The sequence below is a fragment of the Ursus arctos genome, unplaced genomic scaffold, assembly GCF_023065955.2.
Source record: "Ursus arctos isolate Adak ecotype North America unplaced genomic scaffold, UrsArc2.0 scaffold_21, whole genome shotgun sequence".
NCBI classification, from domain to species: Eukaryota; Metazoa; Chordata; class Mammalia; order Carnivora; family Ursidae; genus Ursus; species Ursus arctos.
The window spans coordinates 39,526,759-39,547,814 of NW_026622886.1; the positions used below are offsets into that span (position 1 = coordinate 39,526,759).

The 21,056-nt window shown below is 39.4% G+C and overlaps 2 protein-coding genes across 7 annotated transcripts in view; both read right to left on the reverse strand.

Moving 5' to 3' along the window:
• YEATS4 (YEATS domain containing 4) overlaps positions 1–4,291 on the reverse strand; it is a 59,069-nt gene extending 54,778 nt beyond the window's left edge. For 4 of the 6 annotated variants that reach the window (XM_057316407.1, XM_026500058.4, XM_057316405.1 and 1 more), the window contains exons 1-2: positions 4,006–4,289; positions 1,337–1,456 (exon numbers count right to left, since the gene is read on the reverse strand). In XM_057316407.1, coding sequence (XP_057172390.1) covers positions 1,337–1,456; positions 4,006–4,056 — 171 coding nt within the window. In that variant the 5' untranslated portion in view covers positions 4,057–4,289. Of the gene's footprint in view, positions 1–1,336; positions 1,457–4,005 lie in introns of all 6 variants that reach the window. The other 2 variants (XM_044384620.3, XM_044384621.3) reach the window with 2 other exon arrangements.
• A 10,597-nt stretch (positions 4,292–14,888) lies between these two features.
• LYZ (lysozyme) lies at positions 14,889–20,558 on the reverse strand. Its single transcript, XM_026500060.4, has 4 exons — positions 20,296–20,558; positions 18,762–18,926; positions 16,833–16,911; positions 14,889–16,081 (listed from the first exon to the last, which is right to left on the reverse strand). The coding sequence occupies exons 1-4, from the start codon at positions 20,489–20,491 to the stop codon at positions 16,015–16,017; spliced, it is 507 nt and encodes a 168-aa protein (XP_026355845.2). The 5' UTR covers positions 20,492–20,558; the 3' UTR covers positions 14,889–16,014.
• Positions 20,559–21,056: the final 498 nt, after the last annotated feature.

A 21,056-nucleotide genomic window follows, 5' to 3' on the forward strand; every position in this document is an offset into this window, starting at 1 on the left:
AGACATTTAAGAGTGTCCCTTTGGGAAACAGAGTAATCTAGTATTGATGGAAGGTAGGAAATGATGAGGCAAACACAGCAAGGGATAAGGCTGCAGAGACAGAACTGGGAAAGACCATGGCAGGCCTTCTAAAACCGTTTTTTGGTTTTTTAAAATATTTTATTTTTAAGTATTTTCTATACCCAACGTGGGGCTCAAACCCAGAACCCCAGATCAAGAGTTGCAAGCTCTACTGACTGAGCCACCTAGGCGCCCCTAAAACATGACAGTTTTAACTTTATCCTGAGAGCAATAGGTAGTCATTGAAGATTTTTTGTTTTGTTTTGGTTTTTCCTAAGTAACAGTTTTATCAAGATATTCACACACCACACAGTTCACCCATTTATAGTAACTATTCAATGGTCTTTAGTACTTTCAGAGTTGTACAACCATCCCCACAATCAATTTTAGAATATTTTTATCACACACAAACTCCATACCCATTAGCCACACACTCCTAAATCCCTCTTCCACCCATCCACTGGCAACGACTAATCTATTTTCTGTGTCTATGGATTTGCCTATTCTGGACATTTTATAAAAATGGAATCATCCAATGGAATTATCCAATATGTGGCTTTTGGTTTGGCTTCTTTCACTTACCATAACATTTCTAAATTTATTCCATGTGGTAGTAGCATGTATCAGTCCTTTATTTCTTTTTACTGCCTAATAATGTTCTATTGTATGGATATACCACATTTTACTTATCCATTCATCAGCTGAAAGATACTTGGGTTGTTTCCATTTTTTTGGCTATTATGAATAATGGTGCTACAAACATTCACATATAAGTTTTTATGTGAACTTTAAACGGTTTTAAATCGACAAATTTCATTCAAGGAATATCTGCTGAACACCTACTATATATTGACTGTATTCCAGGCATTAAAGATTCAGCAGCAAAACAAAATTACCAGCAGCCAGATTACAGAGGAGTTTTTTGTCTTTCATCTTCTCTGATGGTATTACCAAATTGTTCCTAGAAAGTATGAACTACTCTTCCTGAAACACCTGATTAAATACGAGGCTAACTTAAGACATAATGATTGGCAGATGTGCTGTTTATAGCATCGTTCTTGTTATCATAACTTTAGTTAGAAAACATTACTGGAAAACTGATTTCTACTAACAGTTACGTGATGACAACTCTCACTTTATTCTTTCAACTTTTGGGGGGTAACATTTCTACAATGGGCCAATTCTATAATCAGAAAGTTACTATAATACTACAATTTATCTTCAATCGAAAACAAACTGTGGCTTCAAAAAAGTTATAGGAGAAACAAGTGCCTACCTCATTTCTATATGGTTTTACATACACTGTCCACTGATGGGTGTGCCCATCCTCTTCTCTTTTCTTTCCAAAATAACGAGCAACATTACCGTAAACTATTGGTTTAACAATAGTAACCCCCTAAAAGAAAAAGAATTTCAACACCAATTAATATTGCGTCATTACCCAAATATACAGAACAACAGCTCTGAAAACTTGTTTTAAGGAACGGCAGGCAATCTAAACACCTAGAGATTGCTTATAACATGGATTTCTCTCAACAAATCAGTATCAATTATCTTCATATTAACACAAGTAACTAAAAATCCAGATTAATTACAATGTTCTCACTTTGAAAATGTCTATTTAAATCATGTAAAATACTTTGAGAGGTTTTTTTTTTTTTTGAAGAAAGGCAAAAGGCTCTTTATTTACAAACTTTAAAGTGAGCCTCGGGAATCAAGACTGCCAATTTTGACTGCCATCACCTGATGGTAATAATGTTCTGATTTATCAGCTTACAGCAGTGTTTTCCAAAGCACAGTACAAATACTAAAGGCAGTCTGGGAGAGGCTTTTAGGTAGAATTAGGGCAAACATTTTTCAATTTATTATTAAGTTCTGAGATGTAAGTACATGTTTCTCATCACATCTTGTATGCATAGAGGTGGTGACTGTTGCCAGATTATCATGAAAAGGAGACAAAAAGTTCAAGTGAGGAGAAAACTGAATGTTGCACATGAAATTTGAGACTAATTGTTCAACAGCAGGAATGTATCTGAAGGTCAAAGAGCAAGATATACCACATATTAAAGGTGCTGCGCCAATGAACTCAACAATTAAGCAGCAAGGAAAAGCAGTGAATAAAGTGAAAAACTTTTCATTTTGGCTGGAAAATCAAATCCAATCCCCATTAGCCTCTAGTTAGTTCAAAAGAAGGCAAGCAGTTTGTATGAGAATTTAAATAATCACAATAAAGGCTATTTGACACTTGTGGCAACGATATAGATGGGGCATCAGGTTCAAGGCCTGAATAAATAAGCGTAAGGAGCATTGGCCTGGCGAATGGCTAATACATCCTGCAGCTATTACTGTGGTGCTAGAAATTGCAGATTTCCTCAGTGATGCAAAGGGGGTTCATCAGTCAATAGACTTTCTAGCTGAAGGAAATTTATCTGAATTGGAAAAAGATGCCTACAAAACCACCTAACAATCATCAAAAATGAGAAATAAATCCTTAATTTTTAAAGCTTTACATGACTAACTCACAGGCATTTTTGGTGGAAAAGCATTTGAGAACTACAAGCCTAATCTCCTCAAATCACTTTGGACTTAAAACTTTTTGAACCTTACATGATTACAAGAAGAGAAGTTTTAAGTTCTCCAAAACCTAATGTTTTAACACTTTGGTAGTACTTTCCTATCAGTCCAAAGCCTTGCCCAAAGCTTGGGTAAAATGTATACTTATGATGAAGTTTCTGATACTATGAATTTTACCTAACATCTTTCCATTAAATCTTGGTAGTTTCTGAAATTTTACAAGAACTCCTACTTTGCACGTGGTATTAAAGAACTGTGCATAATAGTTGTACACACGTATAGTCAAAATTATGTAAAAACAGTATGACACAGATAAGGACTCGATGAAAAGCTAGAGTAGATTGGTGCAAACGTGCGTGACTTCTTTAAGATTTTACTTATTTATTTGACAGAGAGAGCAAGCACAAGCAGGGGGAGCTGCAGTGGGAGAAGGAGGAGGCTCCCTGCTCAGCAGGGAGTCCGATGTAGGGCTTGATTCCAGGACCCTGGGATCATGACCCCAGCGGAAAGCAGCCACTTAACCATCTGAGCCACCGGGCGCCCCGCGTGTGATTTCTTTTTGAAGAAAAATTTTCTTTCTACAATATATCTAAAATCAGAAGGGGTAAAAATGGGTGTTTTATCCAGAACCAGATAGCCCTGCCTTAAACACTAACGTACCAGGGGATGCATGAAAATGAGAGGGAAATAGGTTGGTGTCAAACATTACGTTAGGCCCTACGCTAACAACTTTAAAAACAAAACTAGTATTTATTGAATTATGTGCGGGCCAGTGTTATGTTCTCTGCATGCCTTGATTAATATCTTGGCCGAAGCTCTGGGGCTTTGTGAACATTAAGAACTCGCGCAAGTTTTCTGAACTTTTCTTTCCCCAACCCCCCGCCCTTCTTCAGTTCTCGCACTTGCACATGCTGGGTGGATAAGCTTTTGTGAGGCTGCTATAGGGACTGAATATTTGGCTACTGCGCTTGGCAAGGTAAAGGCGGACTTGAGTATCTGAAGCTCTTATTATCCTCACAATCATGTGGAGGGCACCCCCAATTTACCGGTGACCTGGGCTGGCAGAAGATGAGTACCAAGCCCTCAAAGTAGCTATTTTTTCCTCGGCAACAACGTGCAGCTCTCCCCCAGGCCACCACCGGTTGTTTTTTGGCGGGGAGGGTAGGGGGTGGAGAGGCGGTCAAATCTTCGCCAAAAGAAACACTGATTTTCCCGCAGCGGCTTTGACTCGCTCTCCCTCTAGAAACCACTGTTCAAACCCGAGCTCAGAGGGCGCGAAAAGGAAAACAACCGCGCCCTCCCCACGCTGCGCGGGGAGGAGCCAGGACGTGAGAGCCACTCCCGGAGGGGAGGCGCGTGCCGGGCACTGACCTTCACTCTCCCGCCGGAGTCAGGCCCAAATTCGGCCATTCTCTTGAACATATTGTCCTACGGAAGAAGCCGCCGCCGCCAGGGAAAGAGACCGGGGCCGGCGGGGTCGCCGCTCCCCTCAGAGGCCCCGCTCCTCCCGCGCGGGCCCAGGTGGATGGTTTCGGGCTGAGCAAGGGCGAGTCTCCGGGGCTCTCGGCGCTGAGGAACAACCAACTCCTCGGAGCGGGCGGCGTCCCGGAAGCGCGTTTAGTCCCGCGCGGTGGGGAGCCCAACGGAAGGAGGAGCGGTGGCGGCGCCGTGCGCAGGCGCGAGGAGCTGGCGCGCAGAGTGCGCAGGCGCCGGGCCGGGGCCCTACGGCGGGGCGGGTCTAGGTGGCGGGAAGCCGCTGGAGTTGGGGTGGTCCAGTTATCTTGACGACCTCCCCCCCCCCCCCATCACTTGGGTACGGAATAACCGAGAAGTTGGCTTTTGGAGCCAATACCTTTTCATCGTTAAAGAGTTACGATTTTGAAATCAAATTCATCAAATCTACTCGCCTGCCCACAGCTTTTCCTTGTTTTCATCTAGACCTCCGGGCTTGAACGGCTAATTTCTTATTTACCCCCTTCCTTCTTTCCTTGCTATCTTTTCCATTCAGAGTTTGTAGTCCAAAGTCCATAACTTGACGCAAACCTTCCCTCTATTGCCAGTTCAGTGGCACCGATAACTGCGCAGATTCGCAGCACAGAATTAAGTCAAATCAATTGAAGTCTTAGATGCTAACCAGAAGTTCTCGCTCCTTTTTCTCCACTAGTTAAACTTTCCCCAGTCTCAAACCTCCAACTCGGATATCAACCCTCTCACTCATATCGGGTGACTGTGCATGTAATTCATAGAGAAAACAAACCTCCATGCCAGCAGACCTAAACACAAGCTTTGGTTTGCCTAGTACCTTCCATCCCTTTTCTTCTGTTTAAGAGAGAATCTTTCAGTTTAAAAGCAGTTCTTCAGTCTTCTTTGCTTCTTCAAGGATTTTGCCCCATCAATCATACCCACTCCACTGTGTATCTTTAGCTTTTCCTCTACTTTGGCTTTTTCCCATAGTAAGAGTTAATTTTAAATCTTTCTCATTAAAAACAGTATGGAGGGGAAGCCTGGGTGGCTCAGTCAGTTAAGCATCCGACTCTTGGTTTTGGCTCGGGTCATGATCTCAGGGTTGTGGGATCCAGCCCTGTTTTGGGCTCCATGCTCAGCTGGGAGTCTGACAGAGATTCTCCCTCTCTCCTTCTCCTTCCCCCTCTAAAATAAATAAATCTTTACAAACAAAAACAAAAACAGTATGGAGGTTCCTCTAAAAGTTAAAAATAGAACTACCCTAGATCTAGCAATTGCACTACTGGGTATTACCCAAAGGATACAAAAATATGGTTTTGAAGGGATACACGCACCATGATGTGTATAGCAGTGTTATCAATAATAGCCAAATTATGGAAAGAGCCCAAATGTCCATCAACTGGATAAATGGATAAAGAAGATGTGGTATAAGGGTGCCTGGGTGGCTCAGTCTTTTAAGCCTCCAGCTCTTGATTTCAGCCCAGGTCATGATCTCAGGGTCCTTGGATCAAACCCCTCTATGGGCTCCATGCTCAGCAGGGAGTTTGCTTCAGGATTCTCATTCTCCTTCTCCCTGTGCTCTTCCTTTCACTTGGCCACACACACTCTTGCTCCCTCTCTCTCTCAAATAAATAAATCTTAAAAAAAAAAAAAAGGCATATATGTACATACACACACAATGGAATATTACTCAGCCATAAAAAGAATGAAATCTTGCTGTTTGCCATGACTTGGATGGAGCTAGAGAGTATTATGCTAAGTGAAATAAGTTAGTCAGAGAAAGACAAATACTTTGATTTCACTCATAGGTAGAATTTAAGAAACAAAACAGATGAGCATGGGGGGGGGAGGGAAGAGGCAAACCAGGAAACAGAGTCTTAACTAGAGAACAAACTGAAGGTTACTGGAGGGGTGGTGGGCAGCAGTTGAGTTAAATAGTTGATGGGTATTAGGGAGAGCACTTGTGGTGAGCACTGGTTATTGTATGTATGATGTATGTATGATATGTGTATGTATGATGAATCACTAAATTCTACACCTGAAACTGATGTTACACTGTATGTTAACTAGCTGGAATTTAAATAAAAACTTGAAAAAAAACTTTCTTAAAAAACCAACCAACCATTTTTAATCCTGCATATCTCTATTTTTGTATTATCCTTAAAAGTCGACCTTGAAAAGGCTCTCAGTATTTCCTGTTTGTTACCATATGCTCCTCAGTCCATCACCTTCTGAATTTAATCCTCACTGAAACCTGTCTGACCAGAGTTATTGACTTCTTTATTAGTAAATACATTAACCGCTTTCCCCTAACTCTTTGACTTCCTGGCAGGATTTGACGCTGCGATCCACTGCCTCCTTTTGTGATGCCCATTCTCTTGGTTTCTCTGTTGTTTTCCAGCAGCTGATTTCCAGGTGGTTAGTCACGCTTTTCTTTATATTCCCACAGTGCCTAAGGGATTGTAACACTTACCATGTTCTATATTAATTATTTGTGAACTCCATAAGGCAATAACTGTATCTTATTCACCTTAGAATTCTTAGGCCCTAGTGAACTTTTCTTGTGCCCAATAATCAATGTTTGTTGAATAGTAAATAAATGAAAAACGGAGAACTCAAGAAGACTTGAGGCTATTTTTCCAAAGGTAGTTGAAACCAGCGAGACCTGTTAAAGCACACTGTCCTACAAAATCCTTCGCATCACAACACGGGGTTTTTTTTGTCCCCTGTACCCTCACCCGAATTTCACCTTTTTCACATTACAGCTTTCAGAATGTGATCTCTGGAACCCAAATTCGCTCTTTATAATTATTTCTACAGATTTCCTCTTTCTGCTTTTCTCCTGTTTCTCAGAGATTTTTTATTCTTTGCTTAAAATATTACTCTAAGTATTTTTGAAGTAAGATACATTTAATAAAATAAAATTAAGCAAATACATAAAACATATTGGGAACTTTTGTGGAAAGATAATGGATTGAATACATATCTTTTGCCTCCTCCTGAAACTCCTTTAAAGCAAGTAAAGAGATTTTCAGAAAGGCACACACCTTTAAGGAAAAGAAAATGGGGGTAAAAAAGAAAAAAAGTAGGAAGAATGGGAGGGAAGGCAAAACAAAATTTGAAATCTGGAATACAAATGGTGGTATAGAGCAGTCCTGAGAGCTAATAGCCCCCCCACCAAGTCTCAAGAATTTGTGTTTGTGGGGAATCTCTGGACATAAGGTGAAGGAGATGGAAGAGAGAAGCTAACAAAGACTGGTTGAGAGTCTGTTTCCTGGGTGGCACAGTTGGTCAAGCCTCAGGCTCTTGGTGTTGGCTCAGGTCACAATCTCAAGGTCTTGAGGTCAAGCCCCACTTGGGTCTCCATGCTCAGCATGGAGTCTGCTTGAGAGGAGATTCTCTCTCCCTCTCTCCCTCCCACTCGTGCTCTCTCTCTCTCCCTCTCTCTAAAATAAATAAATTAATCTTTAAAAAAGAAATATTAATATAATCAAGCAATTACCTGTTATTTACCACCAAGGAATAAAAGAGGAAAAACATGATCTCTGTTTTGGAGAACACTAGATAGAGTTGAAGGAGGAATACCATACAGAAAATAGGTAGATTAACGAAACATATGCTCGCCAGGTGCTAAGACCTCTGTCCCTTACTTAACTTTTAAAATGCTGGCAACAAGGCCTTTGTTTTCTTTTTTTCTTTTTCTTTTCTTTTCTTTTTTTTTTTTTTAAGATTTTATTTATTTGACAGAGAGAGACACAGCAAGAGAGGGAACACAAGCAGGGGGAGTGGGAGAGGGAGAAGCAGGCTTCCCACTGAGAAGGGAGTCCTGTGTGGGGCTCAGTCCCAGGACCCTGGGATCATGACCTGAGCTGAAGGCAGACGCTTAACGACTGAGCCACCCAGGCACCCAGGCCTTTGTTTCCTAGTAGGCAATAGGAAGAACTTTCTCTGGGGAATCTGACCAGTCCGATGAGAAGAGATCTAAGGATCCCCGATGAAACTGACTCAACCCAGCTTGATCATCCTTCAGCAAAGTACACATGGTCGAATCCACATAGGCCCCTAAAACTCCAAATTAAACTTTTAGTTTTCCACTCCTACATTTAAGTAGATAACCAAGGATTACCAAATAACTGAGAAATGCCTCTAATATGAAAGGTACAATTCAAAATAAACAAAATGGTAGATTAGATGAAACATAGGGAAGTAAAGTAAAAACTAACAAAACAAAACTATTATCATTATTATATTCAGATAAAATAAAAAATAGTAAACATGACACAAAACATTTAGAGAACAAAAGAGAGCTGTTGGAAATGTAAAATATGATAGTAGAAATGAAAAAAAAATCAATTAAAAGGACAGATGGTAGGGCACCTGGGTGGCTCAGTAGGTTAAGCATCTGCCTTTGGCTCAGGTCATGATCCCCAGGGTCTTGGGATTGAGTCTGGATTTGGGCTCCCTGCTCAGCAGGGAGTCTGCTTCTCCTTCTGCCCCTCCCCCTACCCCCTGCTCGTGTTCTCTCTCTCTCTCAAAAATAAATAATAAATAAAAAAATTTTTAAAAAGGTCAGATGTTAAAATCAAAGAAATCTCCCAGAAAATAGAACAAAAACCAAAGAAATGGAAAAGAGGAAAGAAAACATAAGAACATCTGTATTAGTTTGCTAGGGCGGCCATAACAAAGTACCACAGGCCGGGGGACTTAAACACTAGAAATTTATGTTCTCACAGATGTGGAAGCTAGAAATCTAAGATCAGGTTGTTATCAGATGTGGTTTCTCCTGAGGCCTTTCTCCTCATCTTGCAGATGATGACCTTCTCGCTGTGTCCTCATACGGCCTTTTATCTGTGCATACACATCATTGGTGTCTCCTCCTCTTCTTATAAAGTCCTATTGGATTGGGGCCCCACCCTTATAACCTCATTTAATTACCTTAATTACCTCTTCAAAGGCTTTATCTTCATATACTGTCACATTGGAGGTTAGGGTTTCAACATACGAATTTTAGAGGGACACAATCCATTCTGCAACTACATCAGATGACCAGTCTAGGAATTCCAAAGAGAATGAAGAAAATGGAAGGAAGGAAATAGTCGATAAATGATTCAAGAAAATTTTCTTGTACTCAAGGTTATGAGGTTCTAAGCTGAAAGATCCTACCAAACACCCAGAACAAAGATGAAAACAGATCCGCATCAAGGCACATCATTTGGAACTTCCACAACACTGGAGATAAAGAGGAGATCATATGTCCTTCCAGGTTATCAATTCAGAATGGCTTCAGATTGCTCAGTAGCAACACCGTAATCCAAGGGAGTAATGGATTTCCTTAGATTCAGTTCCCTAGGTAGTCCCATTTCAGTAGACCACCTTCAAAATTCTGAAAAGAATTGATTCCAGCTTAATATTCCATGCCCAGCCAACTACCAACCAAGTGTGTAAATAGAACAAAGACAATTTCAGGCAGGCTAAGTCTCAAAAAAAGTACCTCTCAGGTACCCTTTCTCAGGAAGATTCTGGAGATATGACCCACCAGAATGAGGGAATAAATCAAGGATGAGGCAATTATGAAATACAGAAAACGCAATAAATATCAAATATGGAGATAAGAGAATCCCAAGATGATGCTGAAAGAGCAAGACCAGGATGATAGGAATGTTTTAGGCGCAGACAGAAACCCGTCCCAATTAGATCTGGTGGGAAATCTTTGGGAATTACTGCTTTAAAAAGATGAAATTGGGGCACCTGGCTGGCTCAGCCAGAAGAGTATGTGACTCTTGATCTCAGGGTCATGAGTTCAAGCCCCACATTGGGTGTAGAGATTGCTTAAATAAATAAATAAGCTTAAATAAATAAATAAATAAATAAGCTTTTAAAAAAGGATGAAATTGACAAAATCCTAGCTGCATCTGAAGCCTTGAGAGATTTAAGTACTTAATACTTAATGTTTAAACATTAGACCTAGAGTTTGGGAGGTAAACCAACGAGATACACAGAAAACTAAGCAAATTTAAGAGTCAAGCATTTATTAGTTCTAGGGAAAATACAATCTTCCATTAGAGAAGAAAATAATTATGGTTATGTAAATACTGAGTATTGGTCTAACAAAAAATATATAATTATATTGGAAGGATGGGCACTGGGGAAGGGTGCCATGTGTGATGGAGATAGAGGAGGAGGAAATAGAGCCTAATCCTTAACTTCTATAATGGAAAGTCAATATCCTAATAGTCCAGGATGATGGAGAAATCAAGGAAATGTAATATTTGCCCAATACTTAAAAGCATGGAGGTAAATATGAAAAACATTAAACTAAAAGAGTAGAGGGGCGCCTGGGTGGCACAGCGGTTGAGCGTCTGCCTTCGGCTCAGGGCGTGATCCCGGCGTTCTGGGATCGAGCCCCACATCAGGCTTCTCTGCTAGGAGCCTGCTTCTTCCTCTCCCACTCCCCCTGCTTGTGTTCCCTCTCTCGCTGGCTGTCTCTATCTCTGTCAAATAAATAAATAAAATCTTTAAAAAAAAAAATAAATAAAAAAAATAAAAGAGTAGAAAGCAGTTGCATGTGACAGGGGAGAAATGAGGACGTACATCTTTCATAAATTTTGTGGAACTATCTGACTCTGTAAACATTGAGAATTTATAACCTTATTAAAATTAAAATTGATTAAAAAATATAATTGCATAATAGACATGCATCTAATTGGAAAACATTGTATCTATGAATGACATTAATCACTCCTCATTATAATTTTTATTAATTCCCTTTCACAACTTCTAAGTAAATATTTTTTAAATGAGTCCACTGTGGGCGCCTGGGTGGCACAGTTAGTTGGAAGCCTGACTTTTGGTTTCGGCTGGCGTCAGAATCTCAGGGTTGTGAGATCAAGCACCACATCGAGCCCCAAGTCAGGCTCCGCATTTGGTGGGGAGTCTGCTTGAGAATCTCTCTCCCTCTCCCTCTGCCTCTCCTGCTTGTTCTCTCTCTCTCTAAAATAAATAAACAAATCTTTAAAAAAATAATAAACGAGTCCACTAAATAAAAGTGCAAGAAATGTGTTCAGGGCTTAGTTATAATTAATCCCACATAAAGAGCTAAGTTATCATCTGGAATATCACTTTGCATTTCAATAATACCCTGGGGTAAAACTAAGTAACATACAAATTGAGTTTGATTTTTATTCCATTCCCAAATAAGAATAGAAATTTAGTTTGGGAACTTGACTGTATGAAAATAACAGGTAGAAATAAGAAATGGCAGTTATCAAAAACATTAAGCAAAATCTCCAACAAACATTGCTTTCCCTCTTCAGCCAACTTTTGCTAATCTCTGGTTGTTTCTTCAGTCAGCCTGTGTCGTTGAGCTATCCTGGTGCTTTCTGGATATATGCCATCTCTGCATCTGAGCCATCACTCATCAAGTCTCTCTCCCCTACCTTGACCAATTCTTTATACACCTTTGGGTGACCTAATACGAATAAACCCATATTTTTTCTGGGTTTAATCATATTAGAATGGTTCCAGAATCTTGAAGCCTGAGGCTGCACCTGTGTTGGGGACCTCTGCTGCCCTCCCATGGCTGGTCTATGCATTACAGTCACATAGTCTTGAGACCTGACCCTTGGAATCCCAGAAGCTGTTACACAGCAATCGTGTGGTCCTAAAGAGTAAGAAAAATCCTAGAATGGTCAACATGGAGGAATATACTAAATAATCAGAAAGAGAGTCATTTGATCAACTGTTTACTGAGCACATGTCATGTTCCAGGCATTGTTTCAACTGTTTGGAATATAGGTATAAACAAGAGTAAAAAAACTCTGCCCTCCTTCCTATCAGAACAGTGACCCAGTATGACGTGTCAGAGATGTAACACAGTTAAGAGGGTGTGCAGATGTGGAGGAAGGGGTAGCCAATGAAGGATATCAGAGCCTGAGTGGAGAGGGTCTACTCCATGGTGTGGCAGTGTTGGGAGATTGGTTACATATAGACAAATTGATCAAATACATACATGTACTAAGGATACATTATAAAGCTATTAAGGACAATGGATAGCAGGTTTCTTACTATCAGAGAAGGAGTTAATAACATGGAAAAGGAGAAAACTAGAATGAACCCTCTGGTGTGGGACTGGAATTGGAGATACTGTTATGAATTCAATATAAATAGATATAGTGATCAATATTGTGTAAATACATATATCCTCTAGTTCTGCCCACTGGCGGGGCCTGGAGACAAAGACACTCTAGTGCCTCGATCTTGTTTTTCAAATACCATTGCCAGGGCCACCTGGGTGGCTCTGTTGGGTTGAGCACTGGACTCTTGATTTCAGCTCAGGCCATGATCAGCGTCATGAGATTGAGCCCTGCATCGGGCTCCACACTCAGTGGGGAGTCTGCTGGAGATTTCTCTCCCTCTCCCTCTGCCCCTCCATGCACACTCGCTCTTGCTCTCTCTCTCTAAAATAAGTAAATCTTTAAAAATAAATAAACAGGGACGCCTGGGTGGCATAGCGGTTAAGCTGCCTTCGGCTCAGGGCGTGATCCCGGTGTTGTGGGATTGAGCCCCCATCAGGCTCTTCCGCTATGAGCCTGCTTCTTCCTCTCCCACTCCCCCTGCTTGTGTTCCCTCTCTCGCTGGCTGTCTCTATCTCTGTCAAATAAATAAATAAAATCTTTTAAAAAAATAAAAAATAAAAATAAATAAACAAGTACCATTGTCCACTATGAGGAATCAGTACTTTTTGGAGAAATGGCTGATTCCAGCGCTGGAGCAGGGAAAGAACAAGGTGAGTCTTAGCACATCTGTGCCAGAAAACAAGAAAGTGCTCAGGAAAGATGGGGACATGTCAAAACGACACAGAAGCTAGCTTGCAGAGACGCTCTACTAGCCAAATTACGGACAATGTGAACATCAAAAGAAATGATAGTAACGGATTGCAATTCACTATAATTTGAATAAAATAGGAAGCCATGGGTCCATATTGATATAATAAATAAAGGCATGAATTGAAAATTTGATAAGGAACAGTCTCAAAGTACCTTACCCCTTCGCAAATAGTTCACAATGGAGGTCACTTAATCGAATTACCAAAGTAAACATCATCAGTAACAGAACATTTCAAAACTGCGTGCCACCTGAGAAGATACAATGGGAAGAGCACAGCATCATTTCTGTGTACTTCTGCTAAAGATGCACAACCTAACCTAATCGAGAGAACATCAAAATAATTTTAAGACATTTTGCAGCATAACTGGTCTGTGGCCTTCAAAATTGTTAAAGTTGTGAAAGGCAAGGAAAAAAACTGAAGAAATGATATAGACTGAAGAAAACTAAAAAAAAAAAAAAAAGGCAACCAAATACAACACATAATTCCGAATTAGATCTTTCTATTGTGAAGAATTTATGGGGACAATTGATGAAATTGAATGGGATGTAAAGGTTAGGTGGTAATAATGTATCGATGTTAACTTCCAGATTTGGGTGATGTTTTAAGATTATGTAGGAATCACACGCTGAAGGATTCATGGCCACATGGGCACCAATTTACTCTCAAACTGTTTAGAAAAATTAAGGCCTTTGTACTGTACTTGTAAATTCTGGGGAAATTGAGTTATTTCAATGTCTTTAAAAAGTGGGAAAAATCTGTTATTTTAGAAGTTATATTTCAGCAAGAAGAGACAAATAAATTAGTAAAATATGTAGTCTATCAAATAACTATAGGCTTGAGTTCTGGGCACACCCTCAATCAGAAACTAAACAGCAGAGGAAAGGCCAGGCAAGGACTAAGAAGGGGCAATCCATGAGGCGGGATGTGATCAAGGAGAAGCTGAGGGAGAAAAAGCTTTCTAGAAGTATGAAGTGGTTCACTTGGTCAAGTGCCGCTGAAAGATGAAGGGAGATGAACAGAGATCACTAGAATTGGCCCCAAGAAGTCTCAGGAGGATCCTGAAGGAGAGGTTTCAGCTGACTGAGGACAGCAGCCAGGTTTAGAAGGTTTGAAAGGAGAACAAGAGGTGAGGTCATGGAGTCAGTGTGTATAGAACTCTCATCCCAGAAGTCAGAGTGATGTGGTTAGACGCTCGTGTGGGGGTAATGGAGTGTCTTTGTAAGATGCAAGGTTACCAGAACATTTTGTACAACGGCAGGGGATATCCAGCAAAGAGAGAGAAACTCAGGATGCAGGAAACACTCCGCTAACTTGGAGTGGTGAGAGGGATGCCATCAGAGATTGCATGTGGAGACTCTGGCATTGGCCAGAGTGGAGGAAGAAAGGATGTGCCCACGGGAAGGTGTGACCTCTGTTACAGTGGCAAGGAGGGAGAATTGCGTATGAGCTTGCTTCTGTTTTCTCAGTGTAATGTGAGGTCAGGTCATCTATTAAGAACAGAGACGGTGGAAGGTGAGTGGTTCGATGTGTGTGCTGGGGCTTTGAAGAGAGAGGAAGAGAAGTAAAACAGTAAAGTCATTTTGGGGAGTGGGCACTCCAACACAGAAGGAGTGCAGAGAAGTGACTCAGATGGCCATGCAGACTGAGGGCCCATTAAGATCTGTGGTTATCAAAGTGAGATCTGTCAGAATGCTTGTGGATTTTTTCCCAGCAATATCCAGCTGTTTGGGTACAGGTAAAGATATAGGATACATCTTATACTAGAGATGTATTCGATAGGTAAGTCTTCAGATAAGTTTTCACCCACATTATTTCTATTAGCAAACTGAATAATTCTTTTTCAAATACACATATTTTTTTCTTCATAGACACTAGCTGGATTTAAACAAAGAAAGACAAGTTATGAGTTGCAAAGCCTTTAATGATAATATTTGTATTATTTTTATAACATGCATAATTTCACACCTGTGGTTAATCAGCAATTATTTCAACACTTGCAAAGTCATTTGCCTCAAGATTTAGTCATACTGCGTGAATGCAAGTTAATAAAATCAAAGAACAGCAGAACAGCAACAGCTCATCTAATCCTTCTTTATATTCTTTCATGATCAGAAAGATGCATAGAAGGGTTCTTTTAAGTGCCAAAATAGATTGACATATAAACTGTCAATTTATTTTTAAAGCAGTATGAAAGCAACATTTCTGAGAAAATACTTAAACAAAGGTCACACTTTAGAAAAGCAAAATTCTTAATTCGGGCTCTCTTCATTTTTAGCCATTTGGCATTCTGCTCCTCTTTAAAATTTGTATTGCCCAACAGAGAGTGGTTTTGGTTTGTTTTGTGGTTTTTTTGGTTTGTTTTGTGTTTTTGTTGTTTTTTGGTTTTTTTCTTTTTTTACTGTTTTTGGAGATGACTGAACAGATGCCTATTCAGCTAGGATTTTGCCTAAGATCAGTTTGTTTTTAAGATAATCTTTTGTTACATTTTTATAAACTATTGGGGAGTACTAAAGATTAAGTTGCAGTTATTTCTTTAAGAACTGAATATCCTGGAGATGTATTTGATAGGCAAGATTTTATTTTATTTATTTATTTATTTTAAGATTTTATTTATTTATTTGACAGAGAGACAGCCAGCCAGATAGGGAACACAAGCGGGGGGAGTGGGAGAGGAAGAAGCAGGCTTCCAGCGGAGGAGCCTGATGTGGGGCTCGATCCCATAACGCCGGGATCACGCCCTGAGCCGAAGGCAGACGCCTAATGACTGCGCCACCCAGGCGCCCCCTATAGGCAAGATTTTAGATACGTTTTTACCAGCATTATTTCTATTAGCAAACTGAAAAATGTTACAGGCTATCAAATAATAGATACATTCGTAAACATGAAGCTTTTTAGAAGAAAGACCATATTTTGTTCCTGCTTCTGTAAAAGTGTTATCGTTTGAAAGAATGGTCGTGTGACCTTTCACTCAACTACTGCTCCCTTAATATGAAAAAGAGATAGAATGAGCTGCAGAAAGAAAACTCCAGTTACACTCCACAATTCCGAACATATTGAGAGACATCTCGGTTTTCACAGTGTGCTCTCCATGCCACCCTGTAGAGAAAAGTGAAATAAACGTTGATAAGGTTAAAACATATCTTCATTGTAATAGACACACTTCACATCCTCTGGGAGAACAGAATGTTTTACTGGTAAATGGATGACACGCTCCAGATAGATTCAAGTATTGCTATTTATTAAATGGAGCTATGTACACCAAGTATGTCACTTCCCCCCGGAACCCACACGAGAGCACAGGACCCTGAACATGAACGTTGATCTATGCATTCCACAATAGCAACTGCACAGTGCTTTCCACATTTACTTAGCTCCAAAAGCAATTTCAAGATAAGACAACGAACTGGTAGTATGCTGAAAATCTTAAAAACTCTAGAAATCCTCTAAAATAAATTGAAGGGGAAAAGAGTAAGATTCTAAATCAGATGAACCAGGTTGTTTCTACGAAACTCATTGCTTAGGGTAAGTCTAAAGCTGCCGTGTTCAGTTCTCAGTAGCATACTTTGGTCTTCGAAAATCTCTCACTTCTTTCTTAACACTAGGGCAAAATAGCTGTCCCTATTTATTTATTTATTTATTTAATCTTTTGAAAGAGAGAGAGAGGGGTGGGGGGAGAGGAAGGGCAGAGGAAGAGAGAGAATCTTAAGCAGGCTCCATGCCCAGTGCAGAGCCCAACACAGGGCTCGATCCCAGGACCCCAAGATCATGACCTGAGAGAAACCAAGAGTCGGACGCTCAACCAACTGAGCCACCCAGTCACCCGCCCCACCTTAATGCTTAAACGTACCATGCACGAATGCCATTTGGATCACTGACAACCCTCTTTGCACATGCTACAGCTTGAGTGATGTCATCTGTCAGCAAAGCTGAAAAAGAGGTGGTGAGGAATGAAAACAGCTTCCATAGAAATTTCATGTTAAGTTTAGGTTTAGTGAGCTTTATTCTCTTAGGAGGATGAGAGAACATTAAGATTATTTTCCAAGAGTCCATTTATCTGTGCATGTTGGGGGGGGAATTTTTCTTCATTCCATCTGATTTGGCATGAAATAAAACATTCTGTTTCTCATTTACCAAAGTCATGGGAAACTCTGGAATTGTTAACTAATGTGACAGAAGGTTCTCTTTTTACTATTTACTAGGCACTGTTAAAACAAAACAAAACAAAAAAGACCCAAACAAACAAAAAACCAAACACAGACTAACAATTTTTAAATCAGCAGTTCTACTACTGGAAATTTTATCCTAAAGAAATAATAAAAAATGTACCCAAAGATGTACGCACAGGACGTTTTATAGCATTTAACAAAGGGGGAGAAGCTGAACAACCTAAGTGCCTACCAGTAAGAGTTGGACCAATAAGTTACAGAACATTTATTTGTGGAGTTCTTTCCATCCTTTAAAAATAATACATATCTGTATTTGTTGACATAAAAACAATTTTGTGTGATAAAGAGCAAGCTGTAAAGCAGTATATATAATACGGCTTCATTTTTCTTCATGCACATTGCTTACATGTTTGTATGTACGTACTTTTGTGCTTGATATAGCTTTACATTCATATACATGATTGATACATATTGTGGAAGAATATATACCGAAAGTTACCAGTGGTCATAAATCTCTGGATAGTAAGGATTTTTATTCAATGGCCACATATTATTATATAATACAAGATTTTTAAAAAATAAATTAAAAATAAACTATCTGGATACAAAATGTATTCTTTTTTTTTTTTTTTAAGATTTTATTCATTTATTTGACAGAGAGACAGCCAGCGAGAGAGGGAACACAAGCAGGGGGAGTGGGAGAGGAGGAAGCAGGCTCCCAGCAGAGGAGACCGATGTGGGACTCGATCCCGGAACGCCAGGATCACGCCCTGAGCCCAAGGCAGACACCTAACGACTGCACTACCCAGGCGCCCCACAAAATGTATTCTAAGACTACTCTTGTCTATTAAGAATTTTAACATTAAAAAATTTAGCAATATCAATTTTACAATGCTTCTCCAGTATTTTATACACTAAAGATTCCACATGTTGTTTCTATTTTTTCTATAAGTTCAATAGAATATTTGTTTCACCCCAATTAAACAAATCCACAAATTAACTTGTTAGGTATAACAATAATTATATAAGCACTGTATTTTCCCAAGATGCTAACTGAAGAGTTGAGAAACGAAAAGTCACCATGTTTCTAATTCACTTTAAAATCATGCAGCAAAAAGAAAAAAACCCATACACATAAAAAAAAGTAAACATGACAAAGTGTTAACAACTGTTAAAGTATGTCATAAGCATATGGCTATTTATTATACGAAAGTCTCTAAATTTCTATATACTTAGGACATTACAAAATAAAAAGTAAAAACAATTTTTAGAAAAGGGCCACAGAACCAAATTATCCCTAAACCATCCCAAAGGCAGCGAGAGAAATGGCATTGTTTTCTACAAAGCGTCAATACATCCATTTATGATAAATTAGTAGATCATTTTAGAAACTTGTGTACATTAGAAAAAATGAACTTTTTATGATATCACCAGCTCTTTAACTTCTTAGGGAATTAAGAGGAGGATCATAGTTTCTAGGCACTGAAATAGAGTTTTTCTAGGTCCCTGATGAACCTTTCAAGACTTTTTCATTTGTACTGAGCCTCTGTTCTCGTGTCAGTATGACCAGAGGAGCCCTGTGTCATCACTCAAACATCATCTTGTCTTACCGCTGCAGGGTATGCGACAGGCGTTCACGGCTCGGGGCGTTTTGCCATCATTACACCAGTAGCGGCTATTGATCTGAAATATCCCATAATCGGTGCTTCTGCTTCCGGGATTGTAGTTTGTAGCCCTTGTGTTATAACTACTTTCCCATTTGGCCAAACACACCCCTGAAAAAAACTTATTTTTAGTAAGAAACATCAACATCACATGATGTATTTTGCATACCATAATCAGTTCCATTTTGCTATTCTATTTTATTAATGACTTATTTTTAAATATAAAGGTATGTTTTCCTTGTAAAAAAAATATATATATATATATATATATATATTTAAGATTTTATTTTTTTAGGTAATCTCTTACATCCAACATGGGGCTTGAACTTACAACCCTGAGATCAAGAGTTGCATGTTCCACTGACTGAGCCAGCTAGGAACCCCCGAATATATTTTAACATTTTAGTGAGAATCCTTTTGTTAGCAAATCATTTTGTAATACTAATGAACTAGATAACATACTTTTAAAATATTAAAATAGCTATTTCTTCCATTGCCATTACCCTTCCCCTGCTCCCATCCCTCAGGCAAGGTTTAGCCTAGAATGGAAAAATCAACAGAGTTGTTGAGTGGATTTTATAATTAACAGCAGATACATACACACACTGATGGAAAAATGCTTTTTATTAGGAAAAATAATTTTCTGGGAGAAATAAATTTTCTTAAGCTACCTAAAGATGAATTTTGTTATCAAATCAGAATCTGAAAAACAAGAGATATAAATAGGAAAGACTAGTTCATGCATCCATCCAGTCGTTCATTCAAAAGTAGTTATCGGGAGGAAATGTTTGAATTCAACCTGAAAAATACAGTGATCACATTGACAAAAAAGAACCAAAATATAAAGTAACTTTTACTTGGCCATATCTTGAATTACGTGGAAGAAAGTGAAAAACAGTTAATAAACAATACTGAGTAAGAATAATAAAACACTATTACAAGCTGCATTTCAGGGATCCTTATATAAACAGTCACCGAGGGGAAATAGGCTGCTACTGCCCCTGCACTGAGAGTTCAACATAGGGTTTTCAAACTTTGCTGTTAAAAATCTCATGTCATGGCCGAAGAAAATACTCATTGCTCTAGGTTCATTATCCTTGAAACCAAGTTCCAAACAGGAAATGCTTGGCGTCAAGCACCAAGGACTTGACAGGTATCCCAGATGCTCAGCTAGACCTTTTAGTCAGCCTACATGTGCCACCGAGTCTGAGGCAACCGACAAATTTAGCGGCACCAGAAGAGCGCAATGGTCCTGGTTTCCTTAGAATGGCAGAGAATTTTGCCCTCCCATGCCCTCATTCCTTCATCTGGCATATCCGATTCTAAAGAAACAAGTTGATATTTTTAACCATTGTAAGTATACAGACCCTCAAAAGAAACAAAAGAAGTCCATTCATTCAAAGCCTCTTTATTACTATTCACCCTCAACCTATCCCACACCTGGCTAACTATTTGGAAGTAGGAAGAAGAGTTAACTTACAGTTTGCCAGGCTGACACCTTTAAAGCCAGCCAGCCCAAGTCTTTTCAGAGTTCTGGCCAGTTCACACCTTTCAAAGACCTTGCCCTGGACGGTGATGGAAAGGAGGAGAAGCCCCAGAAGAAGAAGAGCCTTCATGTTGACTGGGAAGCCAGACCTCTGGGCTGACCAGGGAGGGTTGTCCTCAGTATTTAACATCTTTTAACTTCCTTCTTCTCCTAGTGGTTTGGGGGTTCCACACTTTGAGAGATGTGAAAAACAGGAACTCTTTATTGGTTCACTGACTTTAAAAGCTTTTTTTTTTTTTTTTTGAAAAGAGCTATTCTGATGTCCTAAGAATTAACCTACAGGAAAATGATGAAATGGCATTGTTTAAAGAACTGGCTCAGGAAGAATTGGGAAGTGGGACTGTTTGCAAACCAGGAACTATCTCCTGTTTTATTATGAATTTGAGCAACTACAAAGAAAAGAAGAAGAAGAAGAAAAAAAACCCTGCGTGAACATTTTACACAACAGAAAAAGAGCTCCAATTTTTGATTTTGCATTCACTGTGTTGTCTTCATCTTTTTCATTCAAAATTATTTTCTATACTCTTTCCCCAAAAGCACATAACATGTTATCTATCATTTTAGTGGGTATATAGCATGATACCATATTGCTCAGCCATATCCCACTCTAAACTTTTTGTTGCTATTATGCATTTTTTTGCTTATAAATCAGTGTTTTACTATTATAAATAAGCCTCATGTGAACAATGTTTCTA